This window comes from Lissotriton vulgaris, chromosome 12 (assembly GCF_964263255.1).
Source record: "Lissotriton vulgaris chromosome 12, aLisVul1.2, whole genome shotgun sequence".
In the NCBI taxonomy this organism is placed as follows: domain Eukaryota; kingdom Metazoa; phylum Chordata; class Amphibia; order Caudata; family Salamandridae; genus Lissotriton; species Lissotriton vulgaris.
This window is the reverse complement of record NC_141700.1, coordinates 38,803,054-38,830,814: the sequence shown is the minus strand read 5'-3', so window position 1 is coordinate 38,830,814 and position 27,761 is coordinate 38,803,054. Positions and strand designations below refer to the sequence as shown.

The 27,761-nt window shown below is 43.7% G+C and overlaps 1 protein-coding gene across 3 annotated transcripts in view; it reads left to right on the top strand.

The window, feature by feature from the left end:
- The window catches only part of HAUS8 (HAUS augmin like complex subunit 8), a 50,686-nt gene extending 27,739 nt beyond the window's left edge, over positions 1–22,947 (top strand). For 2 of the 3 annotated variants that reach the window (XM_086946956.1, XM_086946958.1), the window contains 7 exons: positions 876–989; positions 1,231–1,307; positions 8,752–8,826; positions 15,798–15,956; positions 19,104–19,245; positions 20,371–20,512; positions 22,419–22,947. In XM_086946956.1, coding sequence (XP_086803082.1) covers positions 876–989; positions 1,231–1,307; positions 8,752–8,826; positions 15,798–15,956; positions 19,104–19,245; positions 20,371–20,512; positions 22,419–22,566 — 857 coding nt within the window. In that variant the 3' untranslated portion in view covers positions 22,567–22,947. The remainder of the gene's footprint in view (positions 1–875; positions 990–1,230; positions 1,308–8,751; positions 8,827–15,797; positions 15,957–19,103; positions 19,246–20,370; positions 20,513–22,418) is intronic. The other variant, XM_086946957.1, reaches the window with a different exon arrangement.
- Positions 22,948–27,761: the final 4,814 nt, after the last annotated feature.

Below are 27,761 nucleotides of genomic sequence, written 5' to 3'. Positions count from 1 at the left end.
AAGCATGTCTTGTGCTGATCTTCCACATGTAACCTCTTATTTCCACAAGAAGTACAATCTCTGAAGAGACCCCTCTTCTTCTGGACATCAGCCATAATCAGTTGTGAAGAAAATAATCCAAATCTGTGAAGAAATAAGCTGTAGTTAGGAAACCTGAGGAGAACTCAGGTGGAGACTTCCTTAGCACAACATGCGTTAGAAAATCTGAGAGACTGAGGCTCCTGACAGGAAGGTTCTAGAGGGAGGTGTTCTCTGATTGGCTCTCTTCTAGAGTTTGGTCCTTTTTACAAAAGGACATAGGCTACTAAGGTGAGACCCTTAGGCCTACTTCTCTCTATGTATGTCTATAGGACATTACTTTTCTATGTACCGGAGACTCCCGTCTCGACGACTGGGAATGATTCAGGCATGTGAATCTATGAAAGACACCCATAATAATGGATAATCACATTATTAACAATGGTAAGCTTTCGAGAAGTAAATCAATGCCTGTATTTGTGTAGTATTGTTCTCACATATGAAGTGAATCTCTAGTTTAAACTTTGATGGTCCTTTGAAGAATTGTGTTAATCCAATGTTCTTAAAGGGGGCCTCCACTTTGCATGATGACCTTATTTGGTTCTTTATTAACCAAGTTATGTAGAAGGATGTCTTTTGCATTATGCCCCTTTTGTCCATCATGGCGGATAGGGATTAAATTTAATGGGTATACATAGACTTAAAGTAGCTCTCTGGAGCAAACCCTTTGTTCTGTTCTAGATGTATTTGTTTCATATTTACAGGATGCACTGTACTTGCAGTAGAGCCAGACAGCTGGAACTGCAGCAGTTGAGGATGCAATGGTGCATAATTGTCAAATAACATCTCTCCCCCAGGACTTCCACCTGGCACCCTGGATAGCACCATCTTTGGGAAAGGTGATCTGCAGTCCACTTTGCTGGAAGGCCATAAAATTGCTCGCCCTGATCTTGATCTTTCTGTTATTAATGGTAGGTATTTCGTGTTCTTAGACGTTAACAGTTCAGGCTATAAGTGTGACAGGGCAGGTTTTGTGGATTTGATGAGGAGTGGGAATGAACAATTCAACATTTTTGGCAGATCTATTTAGGATGAGATTGCAAATATTTAATTGCTCTTGACCAGTGCCTCAGGAAGTCACTTGGTGAAGGAAATGAAGTCTTCTTGAAAGGTAGACTTTGATTTTCGACAACTTAATGTTTTCTTTTACAGATAAAACATTTCAGAGAAAGACTCCAAAAGTCCTGTTCAAAACTGATGCTAAACCTCCCAAAAAGGAGCAGCCTCCAGTAAGAGCTTCCACACTGTTTTCAAAATCTGTAACATGTTTATCCAGATAATGGTATTGTCTTGGTTTTGCGATGTGTTGTCTTTGCAGAACGTTTAGGTGAAGCTTTTAAATTATTGAACGTGAAAAAGTAAATAAAAAGCCAAGTGAATAAACGCTAACAGGCATGCAAAAAACATAACCCTAACGTACACAGTATCACACCTAAGATTTGGGGTCTCGCAATGTCACAAAGTTTTAGTGGGCTGATGCAATTTCAGCAATATATCTTCAGTCTCCTGATCTATCCAGTCCGACCTTCCTCTTTAACCCATGTCATATCCACCATGGAACAGAGCACCTATGCACAGCATTAAAAAGGTCTCAGTGGTCTAAAGCATCCCCTTCATGGGCCTGTGTTCAACCTCTTGGTCACAGGTTCAAATCCCGGTGGCTATCACCCTTCTGATGTTGATAAAATGCGTATCATTGAGTTGGGTAACAAGAAGCATCTGTTACTCCGCGCCAAGATGCTCTTGAGTGAACGAGCACTTTACAAATACACATGTTATGTTATAATATAACTTGTATTTGTAAAACGCACATTCATCCTTTGGTCTCTTGGCGCTGCAGTAGATGTTTTTTTTCCAAGTCCATGGTATTCATTTTATTGCGCTCCGAAGTATGAAAGGCTGAGTGGACCCACCAGGATTTGAACTTGTGATCATGAGGTCAAACGCATATTCCTGGGAAGGATGAAGAACAATAGTTACTTACCTGTAAACAGGTTGTTCTCCAGTATTGGTGTCTTTCATAGATTCACATGCCTGAATCATTCCCCGTCGTCGGAGTGGGAGTCCCACGGTACATAAAAAAGCAATAAAATGCCATAATACATATAGCAAATATCCCAAGTACCCAACCAGGAAGTAAAGTAACACCAGCTACAGTAGAAAAAACCTTCACAATCGTGACTATCCTAGTCATTATGTATTAGTCCAAACTGCAGCCAATCAGGCGACAGCACCCACCAGAATGTTCTCCCCAGAGGCTCAGGCTCTCAGATTTTCTCGCACAGGAGTGAAACCCCATAATGCCTGAGTGAGTCTCTGGGGGGAGGCGGGCGGTTTGCATGTGAATCTATGAAAGACACCAATACTGGAGAACCACCTGTTTACAGCTAAGTAACTATTGTTCTTCTCCAGTATTAGGGGTGTCTTTCATAGATTCACATGCCTGAATCAGAATAGTAAACAGTACTCCTAGCATAACGCTCGTAGACTTCAGAGTATCAAATATATATATATATATATATATATATATATATATATATATATATATATATATATATATATATATATATATATACACACATAAATGAATAACAATAATCAACAACTGAATAACGTCTAAAGAGCATAGAGGAGGAGGTGGAAACAGAGGCTCACCTTATTTGAAAAGATTGCGCAGCACTGCTCTTCCAACCGAAGCATCTGCGTCGTCTGCTGAATCTAGACAGTAGTGTCTAGTAAAGGTGTGTCTGCTAGACTATGTAGCAGCTCTGCAGATCTGTCGAAGAGGCACACCAGCAAAAAGGGCAGTGGAAGAGCTAACCGCCCTTGTAGAATGTGCTCTTGGCAAGGCCTGTAATGGTCTACCAGCCTGCTGATGACAAAGTCCAATTGTAGAGGAGACCCATCTAGCAATGGTCTGTTTTGAAACTGCACATCCCTGGCGCTGCCGGCCATAAGCCACGAACAGTTGGTCTGTCTTGCGGATGGCAGAGGTTCTTGATAGGTAAAACTTAAGACATCTTCTAATATCCAACGAATGCAGTGCTCGTTCAGCCGGAGACTGTGGGGTTGGAAAGAATGTCTTGAGGACAACCGGCTCATTCAGATGAAAATCCAAAGGCACTTTTGGCATGTACGTTGGATTAGTACGTAGTACTACCGAGTCCGTGGTGAATTAGATGTAAATGCCTGAATATCGCTAACCCTTCTAGCAGATGTTAAAGCGAGTAACAATGTAAATGTAAATGTAAATGTATTTATATAGCGCAAACCACCCACATCGCAGGCATCTAAGCGCTTGCTTAGGGAACCCGTCCTGGTATTCCCCTGTGAGATAACCCCGGCAGGGTATCCACAAGGTGAAAGCCAGGCATCCCGCCGCGAGGGGCCGTTGTGGAGATTAAGCAAGCTATTGCCCAGAGTCGCAGAGTGTGAACCCGTGAGTCGAGTAGGCACCGGAGCGAGAATTATCGAGTCCGTGGAATTATTGAGCCCAAGCCCCGTCGAGGCGGGGAATTGAACCGTGGTCCAGGGCCAATCTCAGCTTCCGGGTCTGCCGCCTCTAACCCCTGAGCAATGACACTTTCCATGTTAAAAATTTCAGGTCCACCTTATGGATCGGCTCGAAAGGGTGACGCATGAGCTGAGTTAGTATGACATTCAGATGCCATGTAGGAGGAGGTTTCCGCACAGGCGGAAACATACGAAACAATCCTTTGAAAAATTGCTGTATGATCCGCACGGAAAACAAACAATTTGATCCATCTTGACGAAATCTAGAAACGGCAGCCAGGAAGACCTTAAGAGTAGAATGCGCCAAACCCAATCTGGCCAAGTGCAAAAAGAAGGGAAGAATTTGCTCTGGTTTGGCATGAATGGGATGAAGACCATTAGACTGGCACCATTCACAGAAACGCCTCCACTTACATTTGTAGGTCTTGATCGTAGATGGAGCTCTGGCTTTCGCCAGTACCTCCTGGCAATCCTGTGGAATGTTTAAGTGTGCAAATTCGAGGTGTTATTTGTATGATATCCTCGAAGGACCCCAACACCTGTATCCACTGGCGACAGTTGGGGGTGAGAAGAATACAGGAAGAAATCATCCAGATGAAGGACTTGAACATGCGCACTGAAACGCACCTTTTTAACAACAGTGCCGCAGCCAACCGTTGTATCTTTTCCTCTCTCTCCTTTGAGATAAATACTTGGGCGTGCTTGGTGTCCAGTGTCGTTCCCAAGAAAGTCTTTCTCCTTACTGGCGTTAGGTGCGATTTCTCGAAGTTCACTGAGAAACCCAGGCTTTGCATCAGTGACAGAGTTTTTTGAATGTGAGTTTTACCATGTCGAAAGAACTGGCCTTGATGTATCGACTGCAACCGAAGGTGGGCTGCCACCGGGGCCAGTATCTTCGTGAACACTCTGGGGCTGAGCGCAGTCCAAAGGGAAGAACTTTGAACTGGAAGTCCCTGCCAGCCACTCTGAACCTTAGAAACCTCCGCTGCCTGGGAAAAATTGGAACATGGAAGTATGCATCCTGAAGGTCGAGTGTTGTCATATACTCTCCCGCCGAAAGAAATTGGAGGATTTCTTGAAGTGTCAGCATCCTGAATGACAGTTTTTTGAGGAATTTGTTGAGGGCACGCAGGTCGAGGATGGGCCGCCATTCCCCCGACTTCTTGCGAATAAGGAAAAATCTTGAGTAGAAGCCTTTTCCTTTCTGATGATGAAGTACCCTTTCTATTGCTCCCTTCTGAATCATAGTGTTGATCTGGGCAAACAGCTCCTTGAGATGTGCTGGAGGCGGTCCTCTTGGGGAGGGGGGGGGGGGGGGGGGGGGGAATTTGGAGGAGTTTTTACGAATTCCAAAATGTGACCTCTGGCTACCACATCCAGAACCCATTTGTCTGTGGTAATCTTGGACCAATTTAAGTAATTTTGGGATATTTTTCCTCCAATTTGGTTCGGGTTGGGACAAAGTGGCGGCAGGATGCGTTTCTCACTTCTTATTGTCTCTTCCGCGATAGTTGGATTTTCCTTGAGACTGAGAGAAATTTCCTTTTCTCTGTCCGTAAGTCTGTTGACGATATGGCTGGTATCTTTGGTTTCCCTGGGCGGAAGTATATGAGCCCTGTTGGTTATAGCCTCCTCTATTACTGAAATTTCCTCTTCCTCTTGCTCCACGAAAGGAAGACTTCCTGTATTGTAAAGTGCTCAGCAAACGTGCTGTCTCAGTATCCTTCTTGATGGCTTCCAGAGCATCGTCAATATGCTTTCCAAATAAATACTCTCCATCAAATGCCATATCTATAATCCTTGTTTGGACCTCCAGCCGAAAGGATGTTGCCTTCAACCATCCTTGCCTCCTCAGAACAGCTGCACCCGCTAGCTGACGAAAACCTGTGGCAGCAACGTCCACTGCAGCATCAATCATCTCAGACGAGACTCCCTCTCCTTCCTGAAGGATCTTCTTTGCTTCAGCCCGATCTGGCTCGGGGAGTTTGTCCACATACGGCGAGATGTCCGACCACATCTGCCTATCGTATCTCCCTAATATGGCTAGAGAGTTAGCGGCTCTAATAGTTGTAGCTGCAATTGTAGAAACTTTTTTCCCGATAGAATCTAGACGTCTCCCGTCTTTGTCTGGCGGAACAGAGACTTGAGATGTTGGGTTAGAAGACCTCTTTTGCGCTGCCTGCGCTACCACAGAGTCTGCTTTCGCTTGTCCAATGAGGCATGCTGGAGATTAATTTGGCGCCCTATATTTTTTATCCACTTTTGGGAGCACTGCTGGCAAAGAATTTGGCTTGGACATTATCTTCAGTCCTTCTTTCCATATGAATTCTATGATTGGAATGGTCCAACTCTGTTTTTGTGGCGTAGACTTGAAGTCATACAAAAAGCAGTCTTCTTGTTTTGACTCCATATTTAACATGAACTTCCTTGTTGCTCTATCCATGATCTTGTGGAATGAGGCAATGTCCACAGGAGGTGACTCTGATGTTGTAGGTTCTGCCGGAGAAGGCATGTTTGCATTGTAATTCTCATACTCCGACGATTCTGACCTATTGTCTAATTCTCCTTCTTCTTTGTCCTCATGATCTGAGTACTCTTCATCTCCTGTTTGAGGAGCTGTGACTTGTGCTGGACGTCCTTCCTCCAACGTCACAAACAACTGGCTGTGCCTGCTTTGAAAGCGGTGTCGCTATTTTAGGTCTTGGCGTAGATACCTGAGAGTCACCTGACTCTGAAGGTGGGAAACGCCTATAGTAGTCGCTGAGCATGTACTGTAGATTGCGAAATAATTCCTCAGGCATTTGCATGCCGGGAGCAGGCCTGTCCTCATGTGATAAAGGCTCCGTTTCATGCATATCTTCCTCCATATCATCTTGAATCTTAATTTGGAGGTCAGACTGACTTCTGGCTGCTCCAAAGTTTTCATCTTCATAGGATCCTTCCTCATCCGAATCCAAAAGTTTCTCTGGCACTACTAGCGTAGAAGGAAACGCCCCATTAGTAGCCCTTTTCTTTAACAGCGTAGCTGTAGTTGCAGTTGATGGTAACGGTATCCCCGATGACTGTGCTGACCAGACTTGTAAGGTAGTACAGCTTGACAGTGGTGGCGTCGATGGGATCTCCTCCGTCGCCGACGAACCTGCTTTTTGCTGCTGAATTGTTTGCCTCGTCGACTGTACCATCGTCGACGATTGATCTATCTTCGTCGACGACTACTTTTTAGATGATCTCTTCGTCGACGAGGTCGTCAACAGTAACGTCGTCGACAGGGACGTCGTCTAGGTCGTCGACGTGGATTTCATCGTAGACGAGGATTTCATCGTCGACTGTAACGTCGTCGGCGAGAGCATCGTCAACGGCAAAATTTTCTTCGCCGGCGGGGTGTCAACCGTCGACATCAGATTCGTAGACGAGGAGTTCGTCGACGGTACCTTAGCCGTCGTCGACGGGACTATAGTCGACGACGAGATAGGCCTGATCTGCACATGAACCAGCGTAGGCGATGAGGCCGAAGACATCACTAGAGCTGGCTTCGGTGAGGAGAAAGTCATAGTGCAGGTGGTAGACATGGCCACCTGAGAGGAAACACAATCCTTTTTTGACGTTGAAATTGTCAAAGGTGGCAACTGAGGAGGCACAGACTTTGAAGATTTCTTGGGAACTGCAGATTTCCCAGACTTCTTAGAGGGCGTACTATCCATCTTAACAGGTGGAAGAGTCTTTTTTGAATCACTAGGCCCAGAAGAATCCAGAGAGGATTGGGCCTTCTTTGTCACCTTCGCCCTTGGAGATGAAACTTTAGTTTCAGCCTTCCTCTTAATAGAAATTAGTGAAGAACCAGAGGCAATGCTTCCTACCTCAGACAAAGGGTCCTCCTTGTCCTTGAGTCTGTTAAGCCACAACAGTAGTCGTCCTTCTCTGTCCCTGATGGTCTTAGGGGGGAAGGTCCGGCAGATCTTGCACTCCTTTGCCGTATGGTCAGGATAAAGGCAATATAAACATTTTTTGTGGGGATCTTCCTTGAATAGCCTTTGCTTCCCACAAGAATCACAGGCCCTGAACAGGGATTTAGAAATAGACATCTGAAAAAAAACTTGAAGAAACTAACTAATCTTGAAGAAAACTGAGCAGAGCTCAGGGAGACTCCCTTCACACGACGTGCGGTAGAAAATCTGAGAGCCTGAGCCTCTGGGGAGAACATTCTGGTGGGTGCTGTCGCCTGATTGGCTGCAGTTTGGACTAATACATAATGACTAGGATAGTCACGATTGTGAAGGTTTTTTCTACTGTAGCTGGTGCTACTTTACTTCCTGGTTGGGTACTTCTGATATTTGCTATATGTATTATGGCATTTTATTGCTTTTTTATGTACCGTGGGACTCCCACTCCGACGACGGGGAATGATTCAGGCATGTGAATCTATGAAAGACACCCCTAATACTGGAGAATCAGTCTACTCAGCCTCCGACATGGCAGGATGTGGAACCCTTTACATTTTTCTCCAATCGTTTACATTTTTTCTCTCCTCATCCCCTCGCCAGCATGGGTTTTTGAGGCACATTGATCTTCTTAATTTTTTTCTTTCTTTTAAGTTTGTTTCAGTTATGCTGGTGATCATCGCCATCATATCTCATCTCTTAAAGCCCTACCCTCTTTAGGGGAGAGCAGCATGGCCTTTCTAGCAGGACTCTTCATCCACACACCTTTTGCACTAAAAGTAAATGGACGTGGTCAGAGGCACATCACTCCTGGATCGCTGATCCAGAAGTGTGAGCTGGCTGAACTGTACTGCCTGTCCCCACTGTTGATCTCTGAAGAAGCGCTGCCGAAAGCACGCAGTAAGAGCTTAGTAGCAGCTATCTTAAAGCTGACTTTCTCCATCAGGACTATGGTAATTTATACAACTTTCAGTGGGTCCGATTGTTGGGCGCCGGAGGGAAAGGTGTGGAAAACATTCAAACAAGAGACTCGGCGCCTACTTTCCTGTTAAATGCCCCAGACTACATTCTGAGTCAAACATGCATTTTTTTAACTCTGATAATCTTAAAAAACTGTAAGCAGGGAGTAGGGACACAAAGATCTAAAGATGGACCTTGACAATTGATGAAAGTGTGAATTATAAGACCTAAATGACTTTGCTATGTTTGTGGCTTTGATTAGGTCCCTGCAGTCCCTGAGGAAGTTCTGGCAATGAATGAGGCACAGACACAGCTGCTAACCTTACTCAGCCTAGAGGTAAATATAAAGTGATACATAGGCAAACAAATATTTAGCGGTTTGAGCTGTGATGCTGAAACTAGTAGATCAGTTTGTTTTGTACCTTGAGATTTCCGATGGAATTGAACGTTCTGTTGACTCTCTGCTCACACAAACCTCCCTTGCAGACAAGATTGTGAGAGCTGTAATGCTATACATATCCATACTTAACTGCTACTCTATAAAGTACTAATAAGATCAGATTAGAACCGTCCACGTTCTAGAATTCTGCTTTGAAAACAAAAATAAAATATGTCAAAGTCATCCCAAGGTAACTAATTGTGTTATGTTTGGACAGGTCGCAATCTGTGATGTGATAGGGTGTCATGTTGGAATGGTATTGGTTATAAAATCAAGAAAACTCCATTAAAAGATTGCCATCCATTTTGTTGCCACTTGTTTTCACAAATGTGCATGCAATGGTGACCATCTTGGAATGGTATTTTTAATAAAGATTGCATTGCTGCTAGCAGTTCGCACACGTAATGCAGCATACTCAAAGTGACAGCCAGGGGCTGGCAGTAGAGTTTGGGGAGCTCCAGCTATATCACAAAGTTGAAGAAAAACAATGCTTTAAAAATAAAGCATTGTATTGTAAAAGGGGACTGTTTTTATGTCCATTTGCGTAAGCAAATTCGCTCAGACAGGGGACCAATGGATGAGGTGTGCCGACCCATTGCCTAGTGGCAGGCAGAAGTAAAGTGTAAATGACAATTTAGCAGAACAATGCATGAAGGCTGCGTACCAAAAGCCCCTATAGGCATGTATATTTGGCGTGGCAATCAAACCTATCTCAATGGCTAGCTCTAAAAGTCACATCCACATCCCTCTTCTTCCCAAAACTGTCCCTGAGCTTAGGTTTCAGGATTTATAAAATGTACCTTGCAGTTCAGTAGATGGCACTGTAAATTTTGCGAGACAATTTTGAAAACATGAAGTTTCAGTTTTTTTAGTGAATCTTGTAAATCATTTTTTTTAAATGAAAAGATGTATTCAGAGCAGAGGATACAGTAGTTTTTTTAGATTAAGAACTGGAATCATTAATTGAGCGTAGTTTGTAATTTGTATTTTTATATGGATTTGTTGAAGCACATTTCCACCCGGGGGTCTCTTGGTGTTATTGCGGACTGGAACAGTCTTGAGCAACAAAGTTATAAAAGTAAACAGAATTTGAGTGAATAGCTGAAAGGAGAGCTAAGCGCAATATGAAGCAAAGAGCTAAAATATCAACGATTTGGGGAGATTTCCTAAAGGAGAGATGACTAGTCCTGTTCGGAAGATTTTCTTAGGCAACATGTTCCAGTTAGTGAAAGCCTGAACCGAAACCCCCACCACCAAGACCGGCTTTGCGAAAATGGCAATACAAGGATGAATTGAGTGAGCTGAATGAAGCGTTCTTGCTAAAGTGAATTTTGTCAGTCCTGCAGATATGAATTAAGGAGGTTTGCTACAGAAAGCTGGGTTTACTATGCAGAGCAAATGATCCATTGTCGAACAGTTAAGTCGCTTCAGATTGCACACAATTGACTTGGCATGACTATCAGGGAGAGGCAATTAACATGCGAGGGGCCTGATTTTGAATAGTTTGTAGAAGGGTTAACAACAGCAGCCTTTTAAGCCTACATTGCAGCTGCTGCAGTAGCCCAATCTTCAGCTTATATGGGCTGCAAAGCAGGTATGTCTGCCCTGTCAATATTGAAACTTGCAAAAAACACAGTTGATGGAAAGAATGCAGAACAATGTCTTACATTCACCCCAGTACAAAGATCTGGGCCTAAATCCATCGTTTTTTTTGCACTCCACACCACTCTAGGTCAGACAATGGCTATATGCAAATCAGCCTTGACCCTGTGCCTCATGGGAACAGTCCAGCCCGAACTACCAAGCCATGTCTTTCCTAGACCGGAATCAAGCATCCAAGGACCGGTTTCTGGCTATCAGCCTTCTTCAGCCTGGATAGCTTGACTCCAGTGATGTGGAGAGCCTGGGACTCACGTCTGAGCATACCCAGCCCACTCGGGGTGAAAATTGCAAAAAACACAGTTGATGGACAGAATGCAGAACAATGTCTTAAATTCACCCCAGTACAAAGATCTGGGCCTAAGTCCATCGTTTTTTTGGCAGTTCGGGCTGGAGTGTTCCCATGAGGCAGAGGGTCAGACTGATTTGCATATAGCCATGTCTGAACTGGGGTGGCAGAGTGGGCTAAAGAACGGTGATGGATTAAACCCAGATATTTTGACTGGGTGTGAGTGTTTGATTGATTCAGATGCTCCGTCCATCACCACCCCCTTTTGTACTGCTTTTGGCCACCATAAGTGTGGCAGGGTATGCTCAGACGTGAGTCCCTTGCTCACGTTGCCACTGGATTCAGGCAAGCCGGGCTGAAGACTACTGGAATGCCAGAAACCGGTCCTCGGAAGCTTGTTTCCTGTCCAGGGAAGACCTGGCTTGGCAGTTCGGGCTGGACTGTTCCCATGAGGCACAGGGTCAGACTGATTTGCATATAGCCATGTCTGAACTGGGGTGGCAGAGTGGGCTAAAGAACAGTGATGGATTAAACCCAGATATTTTGACTGGGTGTGAGTGTTTGATTGATTCAGATGCTCCGTCCATCACCACCCCCTTTTGTACTGCTGTCAATATTGAAGGCGGTATAGGGCACTGAGGTCTAATGTAGAACACGTAGGAAGAGATGCCAAAGAATGCTTGATTGATTGTCCATTTGAAGTGGGGCACCAAAGTTGGTGCCCAGGTACTTTGCGTGCTGTGCGATAAGAGGACTAGGTCTGAAATCTGAATGATGCCAGAAATTGTGGTTGGACTTGTCGACTAGAATTTCTTCTTTGTCTTTGTTAAGTTTAAGCCAATGACCTCCCATCCATTTTCACACTGCTAGTAAACAACCTTTTGAGGAGGAGACCTCATTGGAGGCATTCCGAAGTACAAAGATTAGCTGTCATCTGCGTAAGAGTAAACATTAAGCATAAAAGATGTGAATTATACCGGCTAAGGGATTCAATAAAGATTGAACAGATGGTTATACAAGGTAGATCCCTGGGGAACAAATTGAGTTCTCCAGCGTTAGTGATGTTACCCACATTTGTGTTAAAAATATTTTTTTTTTCATTCAGTCTCTGGTACTAAAAGGTAGCATGAACATATAGTAGTAATGCAGAAGTCGTGAGAATGTTGCTGGTTTCAGCAGTTCTATTCATTATCATGTAATTCATGATGAGTGACAGCATATCTAGTAATAGCTTAAATAGATACTACAAAGTGATTGTAAAGGTAGGCAACATTTTTAAAGAACATTGTTTGAATGATTATATTTGAATTCTGAAATCACAAATCCACCTGCACACATCAGATTTCTGATCCTTGAAGGCTACATGTTCACTCCGCACCACACCTTCACATTCAAGCTATCATGCATTCTACTCATATATTCCACGTAGTTATTGTTTGCCTTCACTTCTTAACTCTATACCAAATTGTCTACATTTATTTTGGGTATAGCCCTGATGACGTGAAGATTACTTTTGCAACTTACGAAACTCATGTGGGCTGGAAGTATTATTGAATTGGATGGCTATAATGGACAATATTTGTGTGTTCATTAAAAATGGTGTGCGGGCTCTTGTCTTTTTAGTTCAGGAATTGTTTGTTCCACTTTGCAGTTCAGTATGGTAGCTGATCTCGCCTCTTTACTAACCCCCTCTTATTGAACTGGCTTCTGTGAATCTAATGGCCAACGAATATTTATGAAATAGGTGTGTGCTATAATGTTCCCTACTACACACCTTTGTACATTGAATATATTTGCAGCTGAACTTTGATACTAACTCCTGAAATGGTGGGGAAAGGTAAAATACCCAATTTACACTTAGCTGAAGAGCTACTGTATCCCATGATTCTGGACTGTGCTATGTCTGTTGAAATCTTCACTTGAAAGTGGGCCTTTGAGTCCGTTTCGCCATTGCAATGGAGGAAACTCTCTAGATTAGGATAGGGCGCACTCCTCCTCTGATTTTGATGTGGTGAGGCAAGATAGCAGCACTTAAAATGACAACCATGCCAGGTATCTGGTATAATTTAGCGAAGCTACCATGGAAATTTCTCTAAAGCTTCTTTTCTTGATTAGTTGATTACATAAGTTTGTTTGGATAGGGAAGACATTTATCCCAGCTCTGTAAACAAACTTGCATGTATGAAACTGGGTTTTTGTTCCAGTACAACACACACACACACTCTTTTTGCCTGGTATTTTATTCAACTTTAACTGAAGTGTACTGGCTTCCTGCTAACCAGGTCCCCAGTATCCCCAGTAACTTAGTTCTTTCCCTAAAGATGTACTATTGTTCCCCAATTGGCAAAACCTTTAGCACCCTCTATGTCCCTAGTAAATGGTACCTTCATGCCTGAGGTACTAAAGAGGGTCCCTAAAGGCTGTAGCACGAATTGGGCTTCCCTTTGGGACCCGTCATCCAGCACATACAAGACTGCCATTGCAGGCTGCGTGTCTTGATGCAGAAAAAAGTGAAAGCATGACATGTCCTACATCCCTGTGTGCCATGTCCCTAACACTGCATGTAATATTTGTATGTCACTTCTACAGGAGGCTTGACCACCCTAAGGCAGGGTACTGAATATTAAATATATGGGCATACCTGCATAAGCAGATATAACCCTGAGCTGATCAGTTCTATTACTGCCAGTACAAGTGACCGGGGAAGCCATTTTAAAACATGTGCTGGACACTGGCGAAAACATGTTCTCAGCTACATGATGGCTCGCTGAAAATAGTGATGTTTGGTATCAAACATCTCGTATTGATAAACTCACACAGATGCCAGTGTTGGATTTACCTATAAACTCACCCAGGGGGCACATTGCAGGTGCCCACTGAAAACCTACCAGCCTCTGGTGTGCTTGCTGACTGGATTCTGCCACTTGAGACACTGTTCTGACCTCCTAGGGTGAGAGCCTTTGCTCTCAGGAGACCCAGAACAAAGGCCTGTCAGGAAAGAGGGCGTAACATCCCCTTCTACAAGATCACCTGCTGATTAGCCTTGCTTGGGCTGGAGAACTTCAAAGAAGCTGCCACCTTTGGAATGCAAATCTGGCTCCCATCACAGGAGAGGAAGCCCTCCCAGTCCAGAGCCCTGTTGGCACCTGGACAGGCTGGACAATTAGCTAGTCAGGTAGGCGTGCCACCTCCAGGCTAGTACCACCCCTAAAGTGGGCTACTGTGGGGTGAACTTGATTTTTCAGAAATAGCTGTCTTTGTTATGACCTACTTAGGAGTTCATTTAGTACTTAGGGGAGGCCCTGGCACCAGGGAAGTAGCAATGCTAAATTCTTAGCCCCTCGACCTTCAGGAACAAGCCTTGGCTGCTTGCTTTCGCTACCACTAGCCTAAAGTCTAAAGGGAGTAACTTGGCTATGCAGTTAGAGTGCACCAGTATTGTGACTTTGAGATGTTGATGGTAAAAGAAAGAACACACGCAGGATGTTGCTTAATATTCACTGACGGCCCAACATTCCTTAGAAAGTGTCGGTACCTTGTATTCCCCCTCCATTCCACCTATAATCATAATGGCAGAGGCTGGATCTTTTGTGGCAGGCAAGTCTTCCCCTCTCAGATTAAGGACAATGCTGGTCCTAGAAGCTTTTCTTTGTTTATCCCATTAATTGTATAGGAATTACTGTTTATCAATAGAAAAGCCAAACATTTTAAAAGTCATTTCCGTAGGTAAAAACAAAGTGCAACTATTCATGCTGCAGAGTCCTTGATGGGCACTTCAAAGGGGACACCTCCTATATGAAATAATTAAATTTTCCTCTTCTTTTCCTTCACCCCCTCTCTTCCCGGGCTCTCTTACCAATTTGTATCTGGGTCTGAGTTTCTAGGGAATGAGTCAAGAGAGCTCCAGAAAATCTTAGTATCTCACTGGAATTGAAAATTGGAGTTGAGTGGTAGATAGGCTAACGGGAGAGGGCTGCACCTGTGAAGCCAAAGAAGGCAGCTGTCCACCTCTAACAAGCTGCAGCACGGCTATGTCTGCAAGAGACCCTGAGGGTAATTTGCTGTGCATGCAGTCCATCATCAGCTTTAAATGTAACATTAACTTACCTACTTGTCTGGCATACGAATCACACTGGTTCATGACCAAATCTGGAATGTTCTTGCAAAATGGTCCAAGCTTTCTATTGAGCATTCCTAAAAATTATTCTGTGAGATTATCTGGGTACCTAGAATCTGATCTGCACCATCCTTGAAAAAGCATATTCATCATCAAGCTGTGTTTTGAAGTTCCTGAGGTAACTTCAACTGGGATAAAACCTGCATAATTAGTACTATTGAGGGAACTGACCGTTGTCCGAGGAAGTTGAGGGTCTCTTTGAGGAGTTTGTGGTGGAGGAGTTTGGTCAGTCTGTGGCTGCTAGGCATGCTTGCTGAGCGGTTATTGACCAAGGGGCTCTTTGACGAGATCGTTTACAAGAAAGTCTTAAACTAGAGTAACTGATGAAGCAGCCATCAATATGCCAACTGTTGACAAGACAGCCGTGAACAGGTGAGTAGTCTACTTGGTAGATGGATGTTGCAGTGACGGGCCTTGAATGAGACCTATAAAATGGCTGAATTTTAAATTGGGAAACCCAGGGTGATCGGGAATAACTGAAATTATAGGCCTCTATAAAAGGCCCAATACTGGAGGACTACTCTCCCATTAGTGCAGCCAATTACATGGCATCCCTTTGGTGAAGGGTGTTCCCAAGGATGTGGTGATCAGGTGCCTTAACGAAATTCAGGTATCCACTCGGCATTACAGTGAGTGAGGATTGTTCGTCCCATGAAGATAAATCAAATCTGCTGGCTTAGGTTCAGGTCTGTGTCGGCATTTCACTTACAATTTGAGATTTTCTTTCACCTGTTGCTGTCTAAGATTCAGAAAGATATGCGTCGACTTGAGGAAAAAGCTGAGAAGAATCTATTGCTAGTATGCGAAGAGAGAGAGAAGCTACAGAAGAAAGTGCATGAGCAGAAGCGTCGACTTTCACTGTTGAAGAAGGAGCAGCTGCTAGCAGAGGTGCTTGCGAGCCAGGTGAGTAGTATTTACTTGTCGGAAGGTGAATGTTGATTTCTAAAGAAGGTGTTGTGGGGAAGAGATCTTACAAGACTGGTCATGTAAAGTCAGTATACCAAACCACTAACTGATACTGCTGAAGACCTGTTCATGGGCCAGGTGAGCTGTACACTTGAGCGGAAGTGGATGATTTTGTTGTTGATGGCTCTCCTTATCATGTATGGGTAATTCAAGCAACCTTAATCTCTGGTCAAGACACTGAAAGTAAATATTCTGCATCGCAGTATCACAAGACAATAAGCGCAAGGCTTCAGGCTTGGTGAAAATTCCCTGTGTCAATCCCTCATACTGCATGAATAGTAGCAGCTAAATGAATTGAAAGTCAAAATCCTTGTTGGAGTGGCATTACGGTTCTTTAATTCTGAATAAAATTGGTCACCCTACCCAGTTTCCGGAAACTAATACCATTTGGCCAAAACACGATCCCAAAGCCACCTTACTGATTTGAGACGGAGAATTTGATGGACTGTATCCCACGGACTACCTACGCATTACGTGAGGTTTGTGCATTCTGAGCAACGATCAGTCCTGTGAGACTACAAGATCATCTGCTGTATTACTATGTTCCGAAAGTCCTTTCGCCATGGGTGGGCTCATATAAGAAATCTATACTATTCATTTTAAGGCTTTATTAAAATGTATGTCCTAATCTAGTGACGATAATCTGTCCATTTGTAGATATAGAAATAAACACAGAGGTGGGAATAAAAAAAATTACTTGGTACAATATCCAAAAGAATTTCAAGCTTAAGATGTTTCGGCGGTTCATTCTATTGAGTGATGGAACCAGTTGTTGGCAACCACTCCCTCCCCTCTAGACCCTGGCTAAGCAGTCTTAGTACTAAAAGCTAAAAGTGTTTTTCTGAGTTTCTTTAGGTGGCCTCTAGCCCGCATATTTTAGCTGAACAACAAGTCTTTCCTCCTGTACTTCAAGAAGGACGCGCTGTCTGTGTATTGGCATTCTTGAGATAAGGCCCTGCTGACTCATAGGAGCTCTTGGACTTCGCAGGGGATAGTTTCAGATCGCACATACTAATCACCCAGGAAGCAAGCTGAAGATCCTCTCTGCCTAATATTTGTCTACACTAGGCTTTAATTCACTTTTCTGATTCTTTTTAAAAGGACAGATCTTGCTATTAATGAATTTACTTAAAAAGTGTGCATATTCATTTTGCTGCCCTTCACTAAATTATATCAAACATAAATCGCAAACATATATATGAATAGTTGTACTCCCAAACTATAATAAAGCAAACATTATATGTTGTACTTGTCACTACTAAACGCAACACATTTTTAATGAAAAAAAACGTACACTCTGATACAAGAATTTATGAAATGCAATGGGGGTGCATAAACACAAGTTTCCTGCCAATGTTGGCTTCTTGTAGATTGGCCCTTAGCCAATGGAAATGTGACCTAATGTCCAGGGCTGTCTACTTTGGAAATCGGGAATTAGGTTCACTACGTGACATCACCTCAGCATTCTGTGATTCAGGGCAAATAACTTTGTGTAATGAAATCTGGTGCTCATGTAAAGTGCTCTAATGCATGAAGTTTGTGCTATATATTTTTGTTTTATTTGTTTAATAATCAGAAAGAACAAATAGTTCACATTACAAATATGTGAAAGCACAGTGTCAAGAGGAAGGAAAATTTCAAGTATACAGCTAAAGAAATACAAGTCCATTCCCCAAATAAGGGCTGTTAATTTCAAGCGTAGTCTTATGCCACCTGTCCCACAGACACGTGGTTTAAAAAAAAAAAAAGAAAAATGTCCATGTTAGATGTTTCAACATCATCTAATAAATTTTCATTTTGTCTGGTCAGCCAATAAACATTTGCAATCATTCATAGGACCCAACAGTTATTAGGAGTTCTCACTTTCCTCACTATCGCTACTTTAGTCTGACTCCGTTGCTCTGGGAAGTGTTATTTTAATTTCCACCCAGCAACTTTTTCGGGCACTTTTTCACTGCATCTAAACTGCTTCAATTTCCTTTCTTCAGCAAGAGCTCATTTAGTCGTATGCTTCAATCCTTCAGTCACCGCAGGAACATTTTTGGACATGCAGTCAATTGCTAGGCACCTTTTCTCAAATAACAACCCCAACATAACAAATGTATCTGGAACTTTGCATTCGTTGGATTTGGGAACCAGCCATAACATGCATTGCTTACAAGCGGTTTCAGTGTTTATCGTTGTCATTTTTACAGCATCTTAGCCACTTTGTTCCAGTAAATCCATGTGGGTCCACAGTCTCAAATCATATGGAGACTAGGATCATTGCTTCCACCCTTAGGACAAGGAGGTGATCTGTCCACATATATTCCGTGAATTCTCATTGGACTGAGGTAATCCGATCTAATATATGAAAATGTGATAATTTAAGTCTACGACCTCCCAGCGCTGTCTAACATTCATGGGGGATTTCCCTCTAGCTCCATAAAGGGATTTATATAGCCTGGATATCTGATTTTTCCCACCACCAACTTTAATTAACATATTGTGAGTCCCAGATATAAATGGCAACTAAGGGAAAATCAGTTTCTATCTCCCTCACACTTTTCATCTATTTGGAAGATAGTAGAAATTGTCCCTGAGCCACACCAAATACTTCATGTGCCTCCTCAAATGTGAATAACTTCTCATCCAGGTAAAGGGTCCCCCAGTGTGAGACACCCGCTTTCTCTCCATTGTGACATCAACGTATCATAGGTGATCTTGCGGTAGGGCTGCAGCCACAAAAGCTTTAGCTATCGTGAGAAAGTTTTTTTTATTCTTTGTCACTTTCCTGGTCACTGTCGCCCTGCTAACTATCATGGGGGACACATATTGGTTGGTATGTCCAATGCATCAAACAGAGTTGTAGTGAATCAGTATCTATAGATACACGTAGATCTTTTTCACTATTCCAGTCTTCGTTGCACCATTGTACCGCATGTTAAAGTTGCGTGGCTATATAATACAGCTCTAGATCGGGGAGACTCAACTTCTCTTCAAGTTCATCCTTTTTCAGATGTATGTTTTGAACTTTAGTCTTGCACCTTTCACCTCTGCAGAATGATTTACGCCTTCATGTTAAATTTACATTTTTGTTTTCAGACTGCAGTACTCATGCCATCCACTGCCAAGGAGGAGCAGTTTAAATGTGTGTATAAAACATTTGCCACCGCCCTGGATTCCACAAGACATGAGCTGCCTGTCAAAAATATTCATATTGAAGGAAGCAGAAAGGACTACTTGGGTAACTAAACTAAATCTTTGGCTCTGTTTCACTACATTATACAATTTCTGGAAATCTTGATGTAATTGTTTGTTAAAAATGTGTTCTCTAGCTCTCTGTAATGCTCTATCAAAATTCTTTAATATGTATATTTAAAACTGCACTAAACATTTATCACAGAGGCCTTTCTAAAAGGACAGTACATTTCCAGATGAGGCAAAGTGCCCACTACATCAACTGGACAAAAGCACCTTGGAAACTCCAGTGCTGATACTTATCAGATTAGTGAAATAGAGCCCAAAACACAACCGCAAGTAACACTTCTCGAGTCAGAAATTACAACATTATTGAAGACATCCAGTAATATCCCATTGCTGAGTAATGAGATCTTAGGTCAACACTCTTAAAGTGCTCCAACAATTGATTGCTCTAGAGTATTTTTGTTTTTGTCTTTTTTTAAGCCCATCTAATGAAATGTCAGGACCAAACCTAGTGTTCAGTTTTTCATTTGGTTTAAACTAACCCTTACAATAGTTCTTGGTTTATGTTAATTACCATCATACATCCACATGTAGCAAAAGAGCTCAAAACACATTAGAAGCTAAAACTATTCTTCTGGGATGCTGTTCCAAGATATTAAAAATGAAATTGAATAACACAAGTTCCAGCAAAGGAAGCCCAACTTCCTTCTGATTGCACTGCAGGCCTGCCAGGTGGTATTGCCATAGCACAATTCCACAGTTTCCTTCTATATTAAATTGGAGATGTTCTTTTCCACTATTAATTTAAACTCTAGATGGTTTCCAGTTATCCAGACTTTAACTTAGTCTGCCCAAAACAACTGAGGGTAGACTCAGGCCAGTATGCACCAGTGCTTGTGCTAAGCCAAGTTCTGCAAGTCTTGCCCTCTAGTGTGTTACCACTTTTGGAATCTTAAATTTTGTTTATACCTGTTGTAATAAATCTTAATCTAGCTACAAAAAAGACATTTGAAATCAGCATTCTATCAAGCGTCTGAATGAAGATGTAGGCAGTATAGCCCAATTGTGAAGGTGGCAATTTTGTGAGGTTGCTTGCTTTGGTATATTCAAACATATTTCTGTGTTTTTTTGTTTGTTTGTTTTTTCCCCTTTTTCTTTTATTCAGAAAAATTGCAAAAGCATTTGTCAGTTACTGAATCCCTTCTGGCTGAGTTTATGCCGCCCTGGTCCGAAGAAAATTCCAGGACATTAACTAAAACGAAAGAACTTGAGGAGGTGGCCCTGCATATTGACACAGATCTTCCAAGGTACACTCGTTCATTTTGTGGGTGTAGGGCTTTGGGTGCTCTGCTCGAGAGGACTGTTTCTGCTGTGTAGGGTTGGCAGTTCGTACAGATCTATGCCTTTACATGCTATTGTAGCTGGCATTTGCTGGAGTTCTCAAAGTATTTCCCATATGTTCAGCTGATTACTTTCCATAAAGAATAAGGGAGTATGCTACAACGAATTCGACTAAATGGATTCTGATGGCTCCTTTCCTGTGAGTGGTTTCTTTAGACATAAAGTGAACTGATACTATGAGTTTGCGAAGTGTTTTAATTAAATCATTTATCATTTCACTGAGTACAAACTATTGAGGAAAACAAATGCAGGATACAGATCAGATGCACATTATGCAGGATAGTGAATCGACCGATATATTTCAAATGGAGGACGGCAATATAATTGCTGGATTAAGTTGTAGATAGTTTTAAAGGGTAGTGGGCTACCTCCCGGCAGCCGAAGAGAACAATGAGGGTGACATGCATTTGGGAGAGGACAGAGTGGCCCCAGAGGCGGTAGGCCAAGTACAGAAGGGAGTCAGTCCTTTTGCACCTCACCCGCCAAGGCGATAAAGGTCTAGAATAGGGTGAGCAGAATGGTCCAGTGGATAGACTTGCTTATAGTTTGTAATCCACTGCTGTTGTCTTGGAGCTGTAAATATGATCAATGGGGTGCCCAAGTCTCTCTAAATTGCAATGTCTCCTGCAACATTTCCACAGAGAGCTCCATCTGCTCATTACAATACACCAATTCCCCCATCCATTTCTTGAATTTGGGAGCCCTGACGCTACCCCAGCGACCCGCCACTTGTCTCTAGGCCAGTTATGCCAGAACCACAAATAGTCTCTAAGGATGTCCAGAGCCCCTACCCACCCCAACAATGCTTTGACTGGATCCAAAGGAATAGCACATTCAACCATGATGGATAGGGCTACCAGAACTACTTCGCTGTATTTGAAAGCAGCAGCACAAGACCGCGTCAGATGAAGGAACCCAGCCTCCGGAGCCCCACACTGAATACAAGCCTCTCAAACTAATGTTATTTAAACTCATCAGGGTGTATTAAGCTCATTGTATGATCTTGTAGTTGATGATGCTGAGTTTCCTGCTAAAAGATAAAGTGCTTGTCTGAGTACAGGCAAAGCTCAATTTCTCACCGGGGAGTACTCGCCCCAATTCCCCCTCAGAGTTTAGCCTTCTGACCTTAATCTTCCAATGTTCTTTATGCCAGTCTCTATGCCTCCTACATCCCAACCTTCTTAAATTATGATTTTAAAGTAGGGTAAGTTATTTGTTATCCCGAACATGCATGTTTTCATAAAGCAAAAAAATAAAATATCTCACATGGGTGAAACTGGAATGCACTTTGTTTCTTAGCTTTATGTATAATCCCCTAAGTGTGTTCTCTTAGTTACACAAAAAAAAGTATCACAGCGGCATCATTACCAGGAAGCTGGAGATGTGGTGACCAAAATCTCAGAAGCACATAGCAGGGGAGAGGGTATGATTGTGTGTCTCATCCGTCACACTTATTCGAGGACATGGAGCGCAAGCAAGGGGAAGATCCATATACATCCCATTAAGGAAGGAACCTCTGTGGCCCTGAAGGCTAGCAGCCACAAATGATAGCTTTTTGTAAAACACCCTCTTTGTAAAGCTCTTCAATTTATAAACCAAACTCTGTTGAGGTCCGGCTATTTCAGGGCAAACTAATCTGGGCATTCTGTGCAACCCTTGTCCCTAGGTGGAGTTGATAGCTGCTTTTCTGAACTGCTTTTCTGCTTTCTGAACTGCTACTGTGTAATATAGTCAAACACATACACATGCAACCATAGGTTTAATTGGAGTAAGCTAGATGATAACAAGCTCATTATCTTATTTCCTTTGCAGCACTCTTTCGGAGATTATTCACTTGGCCTTTAAAGTAAGCAAAGAGAGTACTTTACAGAACCAGCACAAAATCGAGGATGCTGAAGGCGTGGATGCTGTGAAACCGTGGTATTTTGTTGACCAATCTCTTTGTAATTCGAATGACTAACTGAAGCGCCTCGGCAGCCCCCAAGCTTTCATATTTTGATACTATATTCATGGGACTTTTTTCATGTACACAGGAGAATCTTGTGGATTTTATATTTCATCCTGCACATTTACCCATGTATTAAGATCAATAGGAATGGTGGAATGTGGCGATGAAATGTCTACAGTCCTGCAACTCAGCAACATAGGATTGACTAGAAAAATTCTCAGTGTACTCTGCAGACTACTCCTGAATACTGTGTTGTTGAATGAATCACCTCAGTATGTACAAACCTATGCAAACATTTGTTTTGTGAATCTGTCGCGCTCCAAGTATGGGAATGCAATGCACTTGGTATTACTTTGTTTGAAATTTTCTAATTAAATAAGTATTTTTTGTTCACCTGTTGGAGTAGTTGAGTTTCTGTAACAAACTGGCTGGTGAACATTGCAGATATAACTGTCATAGAACATTATTTTCTGATGGATATTCTGCCTGTAGATTCCTTGACATCTGAAATTCTTCAGGTGGTTAAACTCGATAAGTAAACTTTCACCATAGCTCTCCTTCTCTAGCAGGTGGTCCTGGCTCCTCCGTTGCACCTAAGTGAGCTGAAGCAACAGTCTCTCTACGACCCCCTACATCTCTGCTGTTGCTGGTCTCCGTCTTGCGACACCTGCAGCCTGTTGTCTGAGGCACGTTTTTTTTGTTATTTTTTTTGCACCCTACACCTGACTGCCCCTGTGCCGCTGGTGGTGTTATGTTTGGTGCTACTTTGCGCCCCCCCTTTGCTTGTTCTTACCCCCAAAGTTTGACCCCTGCAACTGATTGACCTGCCTGCAAGCAGAGCAGTGTAGCTTTGAGCACCCCCAGGCTCCATTGAAATGCATTGGGCCGAACTCCAATTTTGACCTCTGCACCCGGTTGCCCCGTGCCGCTGCTGCACTTTTGGTACTCCCCTTGCCTCTTGCTGACCTTTTGGTCCCCGAAAAATGGAACTGTAAGTTGCATGCTTACCTGTATAACTGCATTATTATTTTTCTCCGTTGGATAACATTGCACTCTTTCACAATTGCACTGTATTGACTTTTGAAACTGAAAAGTATTTGTATTTAAAAATATGCTTAACCTATTGCGAAGATGTTGGTATTAAATAAAACTCAAAGCTTGTTGGGAAGTAGGATCTTTCTGATATAGATACACCCACGTTTTACCTGGTGTGTTTTTTTGTTTGTCTTTTACTGGTAAATACTTTGTACACCCCACAATTGGCACACTGGGGTGCCATTATAAGTCCCAAGTAAATGGCACTGAGGTACCCAGGGCATTGGTACACCGGGGTCTCCTATGGGCTGCAGCATGTATTGTGCCACCCTTAGGAACCCATGCAAGATGTGGGTGCAGTGATGACATTGCCCTTTGCGTGACAGGATGCATGCGCCTTCCACTTCAGATATAAGTGATCCTTTATATCCCAGTCACTGCACCTAAAACCTTTTAAGATGCCCTCAAGTTAGGCCCTTTTAAGTGTGGGACAGCCATTCTATAGTATGTAGTGGACACTGGCAAGTTGAGATGTCTAACTACATAATGGCTGCCTCGAACCTTGTTATGATTGGTATCTAACATGTTAGAATCCTGCAACTACACTGACTCCAGAGATAATTGCATGATATGATGTACTGGGGGGTTCCTCAGAGGACCCCCAATATCTGCCTGTGTAGCCATGCAGCCTACGTGGGCCACCTTCCATTGCACTGCGTCTTTTTGTCATCCCAAGGCTTGCTGGCGCTCTTCACCTAAAATCTTTAAGGTCCAAGTAGCCCCTGCCTCCAGCACAGCACAGCTCCAAGCACACCAGCCTGCCTGCTTCCTCTGTTGTGGTCCTTTGTCTACCATGTGCTGCTGGTGCTTCCTTGTGACCTCCTGTGCCTGTTGCCAGAGGGTCCTATAGGGAGCTCCATGGATTCCTGCTGGCTCTCCTGCGTGCTGAGAGCTGGCCCCGACTTACTCTTGCAGGGTTTGACCCACAGACCTTTCTGTTCTGCAACCAAGTATCTTCTCCTGTGAACCATTATTTGCCTTTGCCACGGCTTGTTGGTGGTCCTGCCGGCCACTGACCTTCCTGCACTCGTCAACCGGTGTGAGACAGCTCGTGAAAGGCTCCTAGGCTTCTGCAACGTCGCCTGGTCTCCAAAGCTGCTGTCTCTTCTTCGCCGTGCAACAGCAAGTACCTTCAACTTGGGCTGGTATTGTGCGTCCTGGTCACCTCTGGATGCTTTGGATTCTGTCTCCTCTGCTTTCAGGGTCTTCTCGTCTTGATTCTTTGTCCTGCTTCCACTGGCCTGGTCCATGAGACGCTGCAGCTGCTGAACTTCCACGACCCTCCATTAGCGTCTACGCAGGTGTGAGAAGGAGACTGAAATAAGAAAGAACCATACCTTTCGCAACCCTCAAGGCGGACTGCAACAACCACGCTCCTTTGCTGTTTCTACTCAGGCCCTCGAACGCGGTGAAAGGGATGACCCGCAAGTGCAGGAGGAATCACCGGAAACAACACGGCAGGACGAATTGGAGACGCCTACAAAGAGGTGAGGGCGGAACAAACATTTGTCTACGCGGAAGACAGAGGAAGGAGTTTATCGGCAGAGACGGAGAGAGAAGACGCGGGAGCCTGTGAGGAGGCAGGAGCCCTTGAAGACTACGTGGACCCGGTGCAGGAAGATGCGGGACCCGTTGAAGAGTTCCAGACAGCCCACGAACCGGACGTCGACGAAGACAGCTGGTGTGAGGACTGGTGGTGTCCGGTGGATGCTGGAGAGCGGCCGTGACTCTAGGAAGAGTTACGGCAGGGTCGTGAGTGACATCGGCTCTAGGGAAACGGAAGTGGGTAGCGGGTGGGAACAGTACAGGGAGGGATTGTTTAAAGTGGGTGTATTTGGCTTTGTTTTGCTTCTCAGTGCTAGCGTGTGATATATGTAGTGAAATGCTCGAACCAAGCATGCGCAGCGCACTGTTCTTCATGTTTTTCTTCTAATGGGCAATATGTGAACACACTTACTACCTCCTCTTAAGCACTATAAAACTGTGAGCACTCTGATTGTTCTACCCCAGGCACCATAAAACTCTTACCCCTAGCCCTAAATCTACCTCGGACTTCTCTATTTTGTGCATGCTCCATCACCCTTCTACTGACTGGCAGTGACACAAAGGTATGGTGAAGGGAACCAACGTCTCAAATGTATTATAGTTATTCTCACGGACCCCTCATTTATTCCTTCCTTCTCTTATGAGCCACCGGGGAGACCTACCACGTCCAGAAGACAAGGCGAAGACCACACGTGACCATTCATCACCTGACACTTCCCCAGAAACCTCAGAAGAAGACCACTTCGAAGAAACCTTACAAGTTCCTATCACATCATCATTTTCTTTCAATAAACCTTCCTTTAAACCACCACTACCGCCTCCACGCCTGTTTATCAAACCCGCCCTCTTACAAGTGGTGTCAGAAGTGGGATCACAAGGCAAGATGGAGGCTGCCATGGCAAAGATGGCTGAGAACCAAGAACACCTGGGAAAAATCATGGAACGGTTTTTGAATGTTGTGGAAGAAGACCGGGACAAGATCCAAAAGGTCATATCCGGACAAGGTCAAACACATGAAGCAGCTATGGACAAACTTACTGAAGTACTAGGACAACAAAGAGGCCCTACCACTTTACCTTCAGTAGTGTTGCAACGATACGTGGCAGGAGAAGACCCCGATTTTTTTCTTTAATCATTTTGAGAGAATGGCCACTGCAGCATCCTGGCCGGCCGAGAAATGGGGCCAATATTTGGGACCTTTGTTATCAGGTGACTTACAGGCCGCATACCAAGCTGCAACTCTACAAGGAGCAGTTCCCTATGCGGATATCAAGAGATGTATACTTAAGAGACTAGGAATAGATGAGGAAACTTATAGGGTGAAGTTCAGGCAAATGAAAGAAGGACCTCAAGAAACCCTGCGTGCCTTATACTTCAGAGTAAAAGATATGACAGATCGGTGGCTCAAACCTGCTACTACGGATAAGGATGGGATCATGGCCAAGATCTATCTAGAACAATATCTGACATCTCTACACCCTCCATTTCAAAGATGGGTGCGACAGCAGGCAAACCTCCCTTTAGAAACCGCTGTCGATAGCTAGTGCCTACCACAGAGCTTTGGATTTTCAAAAAGGAAAAGAGGAATCCACAGGGAAAACAGGAGGACATATGGGAGCTAGACATCCCGACCATTGCTAGTAAAGAAACCCGAATCCCTGACTTTCATGCCAAGTGCTCCAACTCTCCCTCCTCTTCCTCCGCGTCCACCTTCTGTAGGCCCACAATGTTTTCAGTGTGGAGGGATGGGACAAATAGCTAGGTTCTGTACCCAGAAAGAGGAACCCATGGAGATTGGGATGGCACATAACTACTACTGTTCACCTAATGAGAAGAAGCCACCCCCATACAGGTGTACGGTTTCAGTAAACTGACAACCTTTAACTGCTTTGGCGACACAGGTTGTTTACATAGCGTAGTCAGGCCTCAAGATTTGGGAAAAAGGTTAGGACCTATCGATGGAATGGTGGCCATTAAATGTGTTCACGGAGATACTAAACCCTACCCCACTGCTCAGGTTCAGATCCAACATTCTCATGATGCTGGTACATCTATGACTGTAGGCCTTATACCCCGACTACCAGAACAAGTAATCTTGGGAAATGATTATCCCAAGTTGACACAGTTATTGCAAAACGATCCTGCACCCGAAGAAGAATGGCTGTCCACTGCACCTTTTTCCAATGACACAGGGAAAGAATGGCCTTCAGCCAAACCAAAGAAAAGTAGAAGACAAAGAAGGGGGGAAAAAGGGAGAGAGCCCATGGTTCTGCCTGTAATACCCGAAGAGAATCCCTGGGAAACAGACCGGAATTTCCATGCTTCCCAAAGAGAGGACCCTTTGCTCCAAGAAGCATGGAATAAGGCTCATGAAAACGAAGAAACACAACATGTATGTCCTTATTTCTTTGTAAAAGGGGGTTTGTTATATAGAAAAGGAGGACCTCATCAGAAAGCTCAGTTGATAATCCCCAAGCAGTTTTGAGACAAAGTGTTATACCTGGCTCATAGTCATCTTTTAGGGGGGCATTTTGGGGCAGATAAAATGGAGAAAACCATTCTAGAGC